A 16,854-nucleotide genomic window follows, 5' to 3' on the forward strand; every position below is an offset into this window, starting at 1 on the left:
CAATAAACCCAAGGCAACAACAACAGAAACAACTAGTCCAAACACAAGAAGAAAAAAGCCAACAACAAAAAAACACACCAAGCCAACAAGTTACTGAAACCAGACAACAACATCAGCAACAGTTACAAGTATTGGAAGCAATGGAGAATAATCGACAAAGTACCAAACAACAAAAAGAACGACAACAAATACAAGAAAAGAAAGTATCGATACAAACAGCAAAAACACAAAGAATCGATCAAATACAACCACAACAACAACAAGGAAATATGCAGCAACAAGAAAGACAAAAATCACCACAGAAAGGGCAGAAGATTCAACAACAACAACACCAACAGACGCGAGCCCAAATTCCAGAACAACAACAACAACAACCAATACAGATAAAAACAGGAAATAAAGACGTACAACAACAACAACAGGAAGAAAAAAGCCAACAACAAAAAAACACACCAAGCCAACAAGGTATTGAAATTAGACAACAACAACAACAGCCAACTCTACAAAGTTTACAAGGAACAGAAATTAGACTAATACAACTTCAGCAGCCACATAAAACCAAGTCACTACACCAAGGTATAGAAATTGAAAAGCAACTCCAAGGACAGCAGCCTTATATAAAGAATCTAAAAAAAGACTCTTTGCAAGAAGAGATTACAACCTTCCAATTACAACAAGTTCAGAAAACTCAAGTGCCTCAACTTCCAGATGGAAACGCAAACCCGCAGAAACATCCATATATAAGGAGGATAAGAGAGGAATCGCTGATAGAAAATACAAAACAAATACAAGAAGAAGTATTACAAACAACAACAACAAAAAAAGATGAACAATGGAAAACAAGTCCAGAAGTACGGGAAACACTCAGGGAATTAACGAAGAAGAAAAGAAAAGAAAAAAGAAGACAACAACAAGAGGAGGAGCAAAAAAGGAATAGAAGAAGTTTGGTTTAGCACAGATGAATACATTGAATCCTAATTAATTTAAAAAAAAAAAAAAAAAAAAAAATAATACTAATAATACAAAAATATAAAACAATAACATGATGCCAATTAAATATTAAGAAAACAATAACATGATACCAATACATACAATATAACAACCAAAACATGTAGGGCAGGAGGGCCTCCCTAAATGGTCTGTGAAGATCAAAAGGAGAGAGAACCCTCCAAAAAAAAAAAAAATAAACCAGGAAAGAAGAGGAACCTTACTGGATGCACTCCCTTAGAACACTGACAAACAGGCTGCTTAAACAAGAAAATCCTATAAAAGCAAAAAAATCATGCAAATAAAATCATCATCTGCTTGCGAACTCCTTTTTCAATTAAATAATTCATTCATTTTGTTCATTACTCACTCTCTCGCATATAATTACAACTGGTTTTCTTCTTATTTGTTACTGTATTTCGACTATATGGTCTTAACGTGAATAATAGAAAAAAGTGAAAACCAGCACGTTATATAAATCTTAACAAATAATTTATTTCCCTAGAATACAAAGTGAGAAATGTAAAAAGAACATACGATACTACGAACTAAATCCCAAATCATCCTAGAATTTCTAACACAAGTCCTAGTGATTGAAGTTCTGAACTTAGCGGTATTCTAAAATAATCACCACACACTGGAAGTGTTGATGTACCTGTAGTGACATACGTTGAAATTTCACTATAAATCCAAGTCAGTTTCTGTTTCCATGAATGTTATTTCTGAGCACTTTGTATTTCCAGAGAAGAATCACTTGAATCAAAAAGTTTGAATAAATAAATTCCAGCCAAATGAAATTCTTAACACAACAATTATAACTTAAAAAATAATAAACAACAGGTTGATTCCGCAATTCAATGAAACTAAAAAATTCCACAGACTGAGCTTAACGTAGGAATGAATACTTTGTTTACAAAATCCTCTTTTATACATCCCCACTTGACTTATGTCGCAATAGCATTTTCTGAAGAAGAAAAAAGAACTAAATCATCTTAATGGAAAGTTACTCCAAACTGTAAAAACGTTCACTTCCAGAACCTTCTAAGGTCATAATCAAAGCTAGATCTTGAATTCAAATTCTAGCCAACATTTTAAAAAACATGTCATTAGTCAGGTAAACCAAACGTCTACCCTCAATTAAGGATAAAAGTCAAGCTTACAATATAAATTAAATATACATAACATCGGTACATATCAACATTAATTACATGCGAGTTTACAATTTACTGGCACGAAAGCAGCGAAGAAGCTTACGAACGAAAGTTGGTGAAATATGAAAATCAAATGGTCGAGTGCACAAAGAATGGAAAGAAAAGTTAATTTCTTTCCGATTAAAGGGTTTCTGCAATTTCGTGGAACGCTGTATAATGACACGTCGTTGTGACTTCGAAGTATCACAGAAAGTGAATAGAAAGGTTTGCGAGTCTTGAAAGAGGCATCAGGTGCAACTCCTGCTGTGACTGGTAAATGAAAAACCAGTCCAGCGTTTAGGCTAGCTGGCAGAACAGAGACCCCAGACATCTGTATATTTAGACCACCCCACCCACCTCTTGACTATCAAATTAAGAATGGTAGTTGGCATACTGAGTATAATAAAAGAATGTATTATAGTATACGTAAGGAACATAGAATATGATACATATTCGCAAAATGTCCATGTGATACCGTCCGTCTTTGTATGAATTCGAAACCTTTAACACATCAAAGTCCACAAGCAAGGTCAATTTACCTGGAGTTACCAGGCCCTCAGCCGCATCACTCGACAGTGCTGAAGTTGAGTCAGAGCTGATATTCATGGCACACGACGTAAAACTAGACGTTGACATTATCGCACTGTTACCTACATATATATTTTAACAGTTAATATAATGCTGTATTTGAGAATTGTTATTGGTCACGATATATTGTAGTGCTATACTTTATAGATATGCTTAAAAAGCAACCTGGTTCAATTGTCATCACTTCTTCCATTGGAAGAAAAAAATTACATTTAGCAAGTAACACATTACGTGCACGCGACGAACAGTTCTGAAATTTAAGCTGATTATACTTTCGCAACAAAATCTTACATTATAGACTTACAATCTAAGAAAAAGGACATCTTTCTTTATCTTCTTATTCCTCATTTCGTTATTATTATTATTATTATTATTATTATTAAAGTACTGTTTCGGTTTTTAGGTGCAGTCAGGATGAGAAGTCGACAATTCATTAGATGGGGGGGGGGCGTAAATAAATTAGCATGAGCGTGAAATATCGTCAATACAATTCAAATGTGAACAAAGAAAGTTTCAACTTCAACAAGACACACTCACTGAAGAAGGCTACTTACTTTTTACATTTGTATCGGTGGAAAAGAAAGTGTAATTTTTTTTTTAAAAAGCAGCCATTAATGCACGTGCTTTTGTATTGTAGTCAATTTTGACAGAGAAAGCTCTATGGAATGTGTGAAGTTAAGAACGTACCCTTAATAACAAAATATTTAGGTACACCATAATAATGTCGATAAAAATAGAAAACGTTACTTTTCCATCTGACACAGTTACCTAGTATTGTTCTGAAGCATGTCGAATATAAATATGAATGCATGATTATTTGCTGTGTGTTGGGGGTGGGGGTGGAAAGTAACTAAGAAAGCCTATGCGTAACATATACATCACTGGAAGCAAATGGAATTATCTTAGCCTGTATAATGTGCCAATTGTATTTTACCCTCGGTATGGGAAAATATGTATGATAATCATGTTTCATATACACGCGATTACTTACCCACATAAATTGATTTCTTCAAGGAAATAAACTCTTCTCAGGTGTTATTACTGTTTAACAGTATGCATTAAACCTTACATTTTGAAGAGACGGAAACTAAATAGTGTTACTGTATTAGACTGTAAACTAATTTTAAACTTGATCGAGGACTTTAGGTTAAATAGTTGCCTTACGAAATATAAAAATATTATTTGCCATATAGATTATGTATAACACTACAAATATGTTATGAAAGTCATTGGTCAAGTTCACGCAGCAGAAAAATAATTATCAGCAGGACACTTCCTTGCCAATGAAGACTTTGATATCGTGGGTATTATGCATTACAACAGCATCAACTATGTTATGTATATTTAATTTGCATTAATTGTTAGGGAATTTGTTATATTATTTATTTCAATACATGCTATTGTAATGTAACGTTTCATGTTGGACTCGACCTTGTCCAAAATTGAATTCTTTTCTGCTTGACCTAATTGACTTTTTTATTCTGTGTAAACAACTAATGCATAGCTAAATTACTCTCCCTGTGTATAGGCTTATATCAGTATCATTATTAATAGAAGAAGTAAATATGTTTATTTGGGTCTAGGTTTTGGAATTTCCTGAGTGACATCCAGGTCTTGGTTTTTATTTTGCAACCATTGGGATCATTCCAGAATGTTATTTTCCATTATGTAATGTTTATTTTTAGAAAATGTTAATTGTGACCTGATGTCACTTACATAATTATATAATCTTGTAGCTGAGAGGATTATTTCAGTCGTGCTTTAAGATCTGACACTTATATTATGTGTTGTGTCGAGTTGGGCTGAATTTCAATTCTTCAAATTATTGAATTCAAGTAATTATTTTCTCTGGAAATACAAAAGTGTTCAGATAAAATTCTTTGCTAGACATTCATTGGAATTTATTGTTAATTCAATCCTGGAATGATATTACTATGATTCAAAAAAAATACTGCTGACACATCAACACTTTTTAATCTACCATAGACACTTCATAGCCGTCAGTATTTTGGATTTATTCTTGACTTGTACTGAGTTTTTTTTCAGGACTGTAAATTATTGGGGTTTGTGTCTGTAACTCTTGGATTATTTTAGGGATTTAATTCACAATACCGTAAGTTCTTTTTTCTCATTTTCACATTGTATTCTCGGGAAATTAATTATTTGTTAAATTTTACAAAGCTTGTTGTCTTTCACTCTTTTCTGTTACTTATTTTAAGAGTATAGACTTTTAACAATTAATACTAGGTATATATAACATTTAAATGACCGAAATCAATAATCAACGAAAGCAGGTTGGAGGAGAAAATGTTTGTATAACAATGTTTTTTATCACCGAGAAACTCATCAGTCTCACGTCGGTACAGTGACCGGGCACAAGTAAAAGCCCAACATCCCCACTCCTTAATATCTTTTGAACCATCTCTTGTTGTATCCTTAACACTGTTGTTATTTCATATGAGATGATAATGCTGAAAATAACTTCAAGGACAGTAATGCTTGTGTTTTAGAAGCAGTCATGTAATTTGCACATTATCTGAAGATATACTCATACGGACATTGAAATGTAAACACGAGTACAATACACGTTAAACTGCATATCAAACACAACTGATTACGTGCATCACATGAATTAATGACGCATGCAGTAAAGTGTAATTCGATTGGTGAAATACTCGGGCATCATTTGTTATGTCCGCTAAGTTCAAATATTTACACATCATTTGTAAATTGTCAGGATAGAATTATGTATTCATTGTCCTTGCAGGGTAGATGTCCATCTTACACCAACAGTATACAATATAGAATAGAAGATGAATATAAAGAAAACAAAACTAATTTGTGAATCTGATTCATACAGGCAGTTGTCTGACGATATCATAAGGTCTCCGTTATCATACTCCTTATTGAAAATATTATTATCAGTATAAGCGATTAAAATATTACCGATAGTTTCGTTTGGCCTTGACGGCCGTGTTTCCTTTGCACTCGGGGTTGTTGTAATGATCGGCAGATTCGCAGTCGACTCACGTGAACAGTTTAGCATAAAAGCTCCGTTTGAACCTAGAAATGACATATGATAATGCGATAAGAGTAAAATTACTTCTGCGGTACAATTGTAAAAAATAACATGTTTTAGCGCGCATAAATATACGGTGAACATGGTAACCAAAATATGATTTGGCTTTATGGGTTGTATGGCGATCGTGTTGGAATCCTACGCATACTACTTTTCAAGCTAAACCACAACTGAACCATCTACTTAAACATCCAAATTAGTGCTATCCGCACGAAACACAAGTTGACATTTTGGTGAGTTCGATATATTGCAGTTTCTTGATCAATTCCATCTACTGGACATTAATATGAAAGCAACAAATTGTCTGCCGATTATAAAGTTAATCGGCTCTGAAAACACAAACACCATTTCTTTTTATTGATCAAGCATTTTTACAAAGGTTTGACGTTCGCATATGATTCTATACTACTTTTATTTAAGTTTCAGAAGGTATGTCATTAATTTTGTACTAATTATAGTTACTTTATGGCGGTAGGTGAAAATTTGAATCATGTAATCTAGTCTAACTGTGTCATTATTTTTATTCCTGCTGGCTAAAATATTTGGATAATGATACATAATCTGCTACGAGCAGTTAGTCGCGACGAAATATGCACAAACATTTTCGAGCTATTTATTTATGTGAAGGCCTTTCTTCCACTTATATGGTATCGCCTATCGATCATACGTTTAGGTCCGATTAATACCTGACATTAGCTTAAATCTGGTTCAGAGGTGTTTGTCTATACAGAAGACTCTTTTTAAAAAAAAAAAAAAAATATTTTTTATCTGACCCGATCTGTATTCTCCGTGGAGTGCAAATGCTTTTACAAAACAATTTAATCTAATAAACAATGATGACAACTGCATTCTTTGTTTAAGTTGAAATCTATTTCGGACAGTTCTTTTATTTTTTATTTCTTATATTTGTTTTTTATGTCACTAGGAAAAATCATACCTTTTAGATTTATCCATACCATAGCTGGTCTCATACTTGTGTTATAGGTGAGCTGTATTACGTTGCTGCCTTGAGTAAGTTTTCCCATGAAATTTCCCGATCTCATATAAACAAAATTTTCATTTACAGTTTGGTTACATTGAATGACTTTTCCATTTATAACGAGGGTGCCGCTCGTGCAGTTGTATCGATCATAAGTTTCCATTGATGCCACAAAGAACCTGATATCAACAAGTTGGTAGAGTACTGCCGTGTTTGATTTAACCTGGCATATGCATCTGGATCCGTCATCCGTGTACCATGTTTTGTTTAACATGATATTCACTTCAGAGATTTCCTTTACTGTCATGTAGTTGCAAATGTCGATAAATGTAGACTCTGTAATGATAGTTGTTATAATAATGATAATTAATATAGCAATCAAGAATTTTTCCATAGCATTTTAACTAGATTGGTGTCCAGATATATATGAATATCACAAATTCGATTGTGAAATAGTGTAACCACGTTCATATCTTTACACACACACACACACCATATGGCGAATAACAGTCCTTTCAGGTGCACTGGATCCAGCAAGGGATCACGTGTGTCAGGGACTGATTAAGATAAATGCAATAAACTGACAACGAACAGTGCAAAACTAGTATCTAACTTGCCTGAGCGCTTTCGACTCTCAATGAGTCTTTTTCAAAGGCAAGTACAAAACAAATACAAAACAAGCGAATCTTGCTCATGTTTCACGTCTCCATCCACCCGCAATAAATGGATTACAAGAGGTGGAAAAATGTAATAAAAATTATTCACACTCGTATACATGAAAATCCTATGTAACAATAGATGGTAACTTCAGTGAAAATCAGCAATGACTTACACTCGTATGGAGGTTAAGTCAAAGAAAAAATTAAGAAACACGCCGTTATAATCGTTCGACCGAGAGAGTGCGGGGTCAGATACATGGGTAAGGCACTTTACTCAAATTAAATCGGCACTACTGTGCTGTAAAACACCAAAAAGCAAATCTCCGGGTGTTATTTTAAATGAGACCATTGGAAGTGTGCTCAGTTAAGGTGCATGACATTGTGTCATGTTACACGTGGAATTTAGTTACTGAACGTAATCAGCATAGCGTCTATATAATGGGAAGATGCAATAGTACTACCAACTTCCTTGTTAGTTCTGCTGGTCGAACACCAGAAGACTATCCGAAGGTCCTTCGTCTGGCGTCCTTAATCAAGAGTCCGGGGTCCCTATGCTATATAAATTGTGATAGCTATTCCTTTTAAAAACTACCTGAAAGAAAGTAACGAAGCTTGGCTTGAGATTTATTTGGACCTAGATGAAATTAGTGCCCTCCTCCATCCAACATGGCCGCAGTTTCATTTACAATCTTGCACTCGCTACTTCTACTGAATGTTTAGTCGTGCCGACTGGAGTTCATTAAAATTGTACCGACGATATATAGTTGGCCCTAAATAAAAATGGTGCCGATCCGTCCTCTATTACGAATGTCATGGCGACCACTTTCGAAATCTTGTTCTTTTTAATATTTTTATCCGTAGAATATGGTGCTTTATTGTAATCATTCATACTGTATGTGGTTGAGCGTAAATGTACATGATGCCGATCCCATCTCCAACATTGATACTAAAGCGGCAATTGAACTTCCAAGAGGAAGGCCATACAAACTGGCATGTAGCTTCATCTTAAAGTCTTGTCGATCATTATGGTGCCTGTTCAAGATCAACACTAAGGCTGCCATGACAGCAATCTTGAAATTTATGTTATCCCTACTAATTCTGAAGAGATGGTTGTATCTATACGGCGTTTGAAGTTTAACACATTTCATTGTAGATATTTTTAAATAAAAGATGGGACTATCTGACCTCTTATGTGGCCGACATTTCGGCGGTTTTCACTAGAATTCTAACTTCCAACTTGGCCGTCATGCCAGCTGTAGTGTGTATTTTGTTCAAGCCACTCCTACTGAAGTGATGTCCATATCGAAAATAAAACAGGTTTGACAATATGTAAATGAAAATCGCACCGATCGGTCTTCAATATGGCCGATGTATAGGCCATCATTGAAATATTGCTCTCGCGACTCAGGTGAGTGGATTGTAATATTGACATCTGATTTTTACTAAAATATTTCTTACATTATGTAGTTGGTTTTATAGGAAAACAGTTGTGATCTGACCTGCATTTTGTTCTCACTGCTCCTTTCAAACGGACGGTTGAATTTTCTGGGGTGTTCACTAAAACACTTAGTGCACTATGTGGTTGATACTGAAGGAAACTAAGCATGTCTAACCAATAACAACTAACGTGAACGAGTTTGAAACCATCAACAAAAAGATTTTAACCAGGCTTTGTATTTAACTGCATATCAATGAATAGTATGACAGCCTGCTCTATAAAACTGATTTCGTTGTCAAATGTCTTGAAGTAGTGTTTATCTGTACTGGATTGTTAAAATGATCACACTAACACGTATAAATGGATTGAAGAAGCAGTAAAATAAGTACAAGTAAGAAAAGAACTTGATGAACAAAGTTTTGTGGGAAAAATATACTAATATTGGGTCAAGTCTAGTTTGTTTTACAATAAGTGAAATATCATGCAAATGGACAGTCTGAAAGATCTTTGTAGGTATATCAAACGTCATAAACAAACAGATCTACGGTTAGATAGATAAATTAATGAATTATCAACAGCGGTTTTAGTCTTACCTTCAATGCATGTATAATTTATATGTATATACTGTTCATCATTTGTACACGTTGATGCTTGGGGCTGAGGTGCCCTATATGGTCCACATTGCTTCTGTCCCGAACACATCTGGTATAGAGTTATTGCGTGAAATTCCGAAAAGTTTCCTCTACAGTCTTTATAGTCAAATGGACAGCATTGATTCTTACAGCTATCCGGCTGGCATGGTTGTTTAATCCTGTATCTGTATTCGGCTTCAGTTATCCGGATGACTCCATTTTGACAGCCCAGTTCATACATGGAACAACTCTCTGGAGTGAAGCATGCAGTCACACTTTCAGTATGTGCTTTCACCTCTCCTGAAAATAAAAAGTACTTGGCCAAGGACTCGATTGCAGACAACGAGTTTTTATCCATGACTTTTTAAACAGACTTACAGTTAAAGGAACCATGATGTAGCTTGAACAAACTATTTTCGCAACGAAACACCAGAATCTACTTAATAAATGTGAATTATATGCGTCTTGTCAGTGGTGAAAATAATCGTTGTCTTTACAAAATGCCCTCTTATTCTGTATTATATTGATGTTACTCGACACACATAACAAATAATGGGAAAATACTGTTGAACTGATGAGTAAGTAACCCCGTGACTAGGTCCACGATCTGAATATAGGATGCAGACTGGACTTTGAATTTCTGTAGCATGGAAGATAGCTTAAACATTGTGTCATTAAGTGTAATGCATAATTGACCTATGTAAAATTAACCAGTAGTGATGTCTGGAATGTCACAAATGAGTAGACTGGATATTGTAGTTTTACTTTTAGTATCAGTATCATGAACTGCTAATATGAGTGGACAACCTGCCTAGAAGCAATATATTTTCAAGACCTTTATAGCTATCAATAATATCACTTGTCCGTGCTTGATACTTCAAAAACTTTACATCTGCTTGCTTCCCATCAGAGAAAACTATGCTGGATGCTTGGAAGAATGCATATAATTTACATTTGTTAGAGTATTCTCAAGGTGAGTCATATAATTTTCAAGATTGTTCACCAGGTCCTGAGTGAATGTGGCCAATAAACTCATTCTTTGCAACTTAAAATCTGGTACATCAAAATTTGGTGCAAATTTTTTACAGAACCTAATAATCTGTCCATTTGTAAATATGTTGCTAGTTTGTATTTGCCTGGGTTGTTGCACATTTGTGTAAAGTCTGACTTGTCACTGGAATTGTATAGAAATATTTCGCTGAAAAAATCAGGGAGGGTCACATATCTTGTGCTCATAGTAGAGATGTTGGGAATTATGTATGATATTGCTGCACTTATTGCATCAACCTTTTCTTCCAATGGCACTTTCCTGGCCAGCTACAAAACCCATATTCTGACTGCTAAGAAAGTCAATTAGGTCATTTCTCAGTAGCCAGCCCCCCCCCCCCAATTTATTTGATCGTATCTGCTCCTAGTTTGTCAGGATAGCGTATTTCCAAATTCCTTGGGGCCATTAAAATGTCAATTGCGTTTGATGATTCTCTGATGGGTAAAATATTTTTTTTTACGAAATTTTATAAACGGAACGAATTTTCTTGACGTCATTATCACCGGTAAATCGAGGCTCACCTCCACGGGGTTTTCGTCACTGACCATAATGATTTCTGAATAAAACAAGAAATAATAAACTTTCTCTCAATCATTATTGCCCTCTTAGACTGAGAACCCCTTGGAGGGACATCTGGTATAGTATCATTGCATCGGACGCTCACGATGCACATTCATTATAAGAATAGAGAAGGTATGGCCCTCCTCAACTTGTAAAGCGTTATTTTGTAAGATGGTATAACGATGCCAATTGTACAAACCCAGGTGGGAGGAGCTTAAGGTGTAGGGAACATTGTTTAGAAATAAACAACAACACTAGCTGTGTTTGGTGAATTATGTAAGAGTTGTACTTTCTGTTAGGCTTTTAAAAAAAGTTGAGCATCTTGGCAATATGTGGGATTATGTTTATTCGTATCTATATCATATTTTGTATTTTTATGAATTTTTTTAATGTGGTACACTTGGCTGAAAATGTGTCTGTTGTGACTACATAACTCTTACCCCTGTCTAGTTCCAGCAGAGTTATCTCTCTTAAATGCAGTAGAGTACGTGGTTTTGTCCTTGTCAAATTAACAATCTAACATTGTTCTCTATGATAGTGTGTGACATGCATGCTGAGGTAGGATAGAAAGTATATGTATTTCACAAAACATTAGCATTGAGGTCTATGGAAAAACAATAGGTACCGTGATACCAAATGTGTTCCTTATACTTTTGTAAACTAACATCAAAGGTTTTCTCTTTTACAGCGATTTTCCAAATTCAATATGTATAGAGTAAAATATTACAAACAACAGTCGTAATGGAACAACCATCTCCGACTGACAAGCGTTTGGTTGATTGGGATCTTTCTTTCTTAATACTAAATTACAAAACCGATACAATACAAGCATCAGAATTCCGGAAAACCATGAAAGTTACCTTGTGTGTGTTCTTTGGTAGATCACAGCAAAACCTACACGCGGACGTAAAACAGAAATAAACACAGAAGTAGCCTCACCGGTAATTCTGAAGATGGGTACTCTAGAAAGGTCTGCAACGGTAAACGAGAATGTTAGTCGACAGAAACTTAGAGTAAAATGGCCTCTGAGTTCCATCAAAACAGCATGGAAACAGTTTGATGAGGACGCAGACACACTATTGGAAGTAACACTGGCAATAAGTGTTGACAGAAGGATAGAAGGCATAGTCACCATAATCTACAATATGGGAAAAAAATCTATTTTAGATAGAAGCAAATATGCAATAATAATAAAATAAGAAATAAAGCAAAAGAAATACATTACCAAAGGAAAACTGTCGACTACGGGAGATTGCAGACACTGCTGCTCAGGCTGACACGAAGGTATATCATTACAGTGAAAGAAGAGAAAAAGGGGCTTAGAGACCTTAGAGATAACCTGTGTGAATGGCGTAAGACACTAAGAAGAGCAGAAAACATAAGGTAGAACGTACGGGAGGGTATGCTCAAGAGAGCAAACTTCACTGACAGTCAGTTTGGCTTTATCAAAAAGCTGCTAGGATAATAAAAGATCGGGGCGACTTGAACGTCCAACGGACTAGGTAGAAGAACACTTGAGAAACGCCCATAGTGAGAGAGAGATGGGGAGAATGAGACCTTAGAGAGCTGCCCAGTCTTGAATAAAATCCCTTCTAAACGAGGAAGGGGAGATATGCCTAGTCATCCCAGCCCGGCGACTGACGAAAAACATGCTTCAGATCAAGTACATCGATACTTCAGTTCAGAAAGGTGAATTTCCAGGTTTTCTTGGTTGCCTTGAGCACACAAGTGTTTTAACTAAGATCATCCAGGATGCCAAACAAAACCTAAGTCTTCTGACGGTATTGTGGTTAGACCTCGCCAATGGATACGGTAGCATTCCGCACAAGCAGGTGTACATGAGTCTAGAGAAATATCATGTACCAGAGAAGTTCAGAGATATTCTTCAAAACTGACTCGAGTACTTCAAGCTTTTCTTCACCGTATCGGACTACACAACAGCATGCAAGAGATTAGAAATTGGCATCATAACTGGATGTACCATTTCGGTGGATCTGTTTTCAGCTTCAATGAATCTGCTTGTGAAGTCAGCAGAGAAGATGAGCAGATTATAATGTCTTAAACAAGGTCAAAGGAAAGAGCTCGAGGTACACGATAACCGGCTTGCTCAGGATGCGGCAAAAACTTAGCTAAATACATATGACTGTTCTGGCTCTATTTTGGACAAAAGAACAAGCTTGTTTTCGAATCTTGATCTAAAGGTAGAGTAGTCCGACAGTGAATCAATTTTATTTGTCGAGTTTACAATAGATAGCAATTCGTGATACGAGTATGTTTTATTGTTTAGTCAGCCTGTAAAGAACTCACCTGAGGAAACCTAATGATTATTGTAATTCTGTAAGATTTTATTTTTTCCAGAATACTACATCCCCTAGTGATATATTCAATTGTTTTGTTTCAACAAAGAGGACAGCAGAGATTTTCTTTTTTTAAACCATGGTTTCAACATCACTCCGTTTGTTACTGAGATTGTGTGTTGCTTTGGAATTTTAATGTAGCTTTAACAATTTTCCAAACATATCGCAGTGTTGCAGTTTATAGTGATGTCTAGCACTGTGGCATGATGCCGCAGACATCTAGCATCATGTCCCACCATGACATCAGGCCAACCACCTCTTGATGCAGCTTCTAGTACCATTTTAATAAGTCTTTGGTATGACTCGGCCGGGGTTCGAACCCGCGACCTCCCGCATCCGAGGTGGACGCTCTAACCACTAGACCATCGGAGCGGTCGATACCGAGATTAACTTCGCTTTAGGTGGGATAAGAGTCGACTGAGTTGATTCTCCAGGCCTCAGATAATTTGACAACAATTTGTTAGGTACCTTCTATAGCTGGTAGGTGATAATAGCTAAATGAATGAGTATGGTGGGTTATGTGGAAGGAAATGTGAAGACATTATTCAGCTCCGGCTAATTCTAGGAATGAATTGGAGATCGTTTTGGCCAGACGATCACTAGCATGGACATCGGAAAGGAAACTATTATGTTTACGGGACAATATCACTAATCTGGAGATACATCAATATGACTTTAAATACCTTTTGTCTCTAACAGTTTGAAACAGTATCGAGTAATTTTCACTATGTGAGTGATTCCCAAACGCAGTCTACCCTATAACCTCAAGTTCAGTAATTTTATTATGCTTACCCGATAATATAGAGAAAACACAAATCCAAAGGAATATCTTCATCACCGCCATATTCATTATCATCGTTTGAACTTAACTAACAAATTAGACTTCTGTATTCCATACGTCCACTGTTAAGTGTATATGTTATTATGTATTAAATAGAAAACCATTGATCTGTTCACTACATATTTCATGCTCTAGTATGTCCTTGATTTGATCTATAAATTAAACGAATCATCCTACTCGGAAGTTAAATTAGATTTATGTTATCTTTTGGGTACATGCGTTGTAAATATTCTATACATGAATGTCACTCGAGCGAACCAACAGTGGGATAGAGGTGCAAGGAAGGTAAATAGTATGATATTAACTTTGACTAAAATTAAAATTCTATAGATGGGGAGTTTTATTTACGAAATGTGTGTTAATTTTAGTAATATCATTATATATATATATATATATATATATATATATATATATGCCATCAGTATTGTCAGCAGGGCATACAAAGGGGGGCCTACGGGGAAATATCATTTTTTAATTTTACTCAAGAAATATTTTGCTTGAACAATAACTAGGCGATGCCCGGGTGTCTCTTACCACAGGGCCCGTGATCTCTCTCTACAGCCCTGATTGTCAGAGGCCATTTTATGTTTACAACATACATGAATACGAATTTACCCTCCCTATCGTACCTATGGCTGCCTTAGTAAAACGTTAATTGAACAATGCCAGGCAAATCTCACTGCACACCTTTTGAATAAAGTGCTTTTCAAATCAAAGGGAGTTTTTGTGTTTTTGTGGATCAGTGAAGATCAAAGGGGGTTCTGTACCACCTTTTAGTCGTTTTTCGGATACCAAAAAAGATCAAAGGGGGTTCTGGACCAGTTTTTGTGGATAAAAGGGGTTCTGGACCACTTTTTGGGGTTTGGTGGATCAAAGAAGAACAAAGGGGGTTCTGTACAATTTTGTGCGTTTTTTGTGGATCAAAGATCACAGGGTTTCTATCTCAGTAGCATCAAATAAAACAAAGAGAGGTTCTGGCTCAGTGGTATCTAAGCAGATGTAAAGGTGGTTCTAGCGAAGTGTGGTCTATTTAGAGAAAAGCGTATATGTGAAAGGGAGGTTCTGGCTCAGTGGTATTAAATGGGGTTTTGGCTCAGTGTGTGACATCAGTCGTCATCGCCTCTTGGTTTCCTCTTCTTCTTATGGGTTCTCGCTGAAATAGTGTGAAGGTTTCACACTGATTCCAAAATTTAATTTGACTACGTTTAACAATTGCTCCCTATATACAAGGAGAGTTTCTTACCCTGAGAAACAAAAACAAGAAGTGGCCCAACCAAGCTGACCAAGCCACAGGAAAAACAGACATAGACAACTATGTGACTGACCAATTTGATGCATGGGGCATTTCTTACCTACTTCAAAACAACAGCGCAGCCATTTATTTTACTGACGCACTCCACACTATACTTGAGACCCATCGAAAGATCTATTATGAGGAGCACTAGGAAAGAAAAAACGCAAAATATTTGAAGATGCCAAGGAAGCCATTGTAGATATCAGCACCATGGGCGAAGAATTTTATAACCGCCCAATACCAAACTTGGCGATGCTGACAAAATGACAGTGCCGTAGATATTTGGAAATCAGGTTTGACTCTACAACATTGTCGACCGTGTAAATTCGTTCATGTTTAAACTGTGTCAGTTTGTATTCATACTTTGAGTTAGAGAAGCTTCTGACTATTAAACATGATGATTTTGTCCAAAAATGGTGTTTTGCTTTTGCATCTGGAGTCAGATCTTTGCCTCAACATCCGGATCAAAACTTTTCCTTAAATATAAACTAGCATAAATCGGTGGCAGTATTAAATGGATTCAATGCGGAGAAAGCTGTTACAATTTAAATTCAAGGCAATGTAAATTTCCAAATCTCTAATTGATTGACCGAATTATAAAATTATCCTAAAATGTGCTCATTTTAAATTTAAAGTTTAAATTATTACTATCCCTCAAATTTCCCATATTTTTGCCATCCACTACGGTAGGGCTCTGATTTTTATCTGTGTCAATGATAGGATGCACTGCTGTACCATTATTTTTCATTTTTGCCGCAGGAAATTTACTTGTAGTGTTTCCAATATATGCAGAAAAATGCAGATAAAATATCTGGGGCCTATGTTATTGGCAAAACTGCACACAATCAGACGGAATTGAGAATATTTCAAAAATAGGAATAATGGATTTGTTGTTTTCTGAAAATTGGAAACATAAACATCATTTTGGATCGAGAATGAAGTCCATATTTTCCCACAGAACTGACCTAGAAAACTCCCTGCTTCTACGTGTTTTTTTATATGTGAAAATATAAGCAAAATAACATGAAGTACAGGGCCTATTAAATATATTTTAGGACGCGTAATTGTGGGATTGGAGCCAATTTCCTAAAAATCAACCGATGCGTGAATATTGTGCATTATATATTCAAATACTGCTTTTATTTCTTCATTAATGTTTGTCTATATAAAGAAAATGAACTTTTAACGTTTTCCATTTAAA

The 16,854-nt window shown here is 35.7% G+C and overlaps 1 protein-coding gene across 3 annotated transcripts in view; it reads right to left on the reverse strand.

Moving 5' to 3' along the window:
• LOC149797344 (uncharacterized) overlaps positions 1-14,510 on the reverse strand; it is a 34,531-nt gene extending 20,021 nt beyond the window's left edge. For 2 of the 3 annotated variants that reach the window (XM_089962081.1, XM_089962079.1), the window contains exons 1-5: positions 14,311-14,510; positions 9,514-9,852; positions 6,782-7,159; positions 5,712-5,828; positions 2,717-2,827 (exon numbers count right to left, since the gene is read on the reverse strand). In XM_089962081.1, the coding sequence (XP_089818207.1) occupies positions 2,717-2,827; positions 5,712-5,828; positions 6,782-7,159; positions 9,514-9,852; positions 14,311-14,374 (1,009 nt within the window). In that variant the 5' untranslated portion in view covers positions 14,375-14,510. The remainder of the gene's footprint in view (positions 1-2,716; positions 2,828-5,711; positions 5,829-6,781; positions 7,160-9,513; positions 9,853-14,310) is intronic. The other variant, XM_089962080.1, reaches the window with a different exon arrangement.
• Between the last annotated feature and the right edge of the window lie 2,344 nt (positions 14,511-16,854).

The sequence above is a fragment of the Sinohyriopsis cumingii genome, chromosome 6, assembly GCF_028554795.1.
Source record: "Sinohyriopsis cumingii isolate HCF-2022 chromosome 6, ASM2855479v2, whole genome shotgun sequence".
Lineage (NCBI taxonomy): Eukaryota > Metazoa > Mollusca > Bivalvia > Unionida > Unionidae > Sinohyriopsis > Sinohyriopsis cumingii.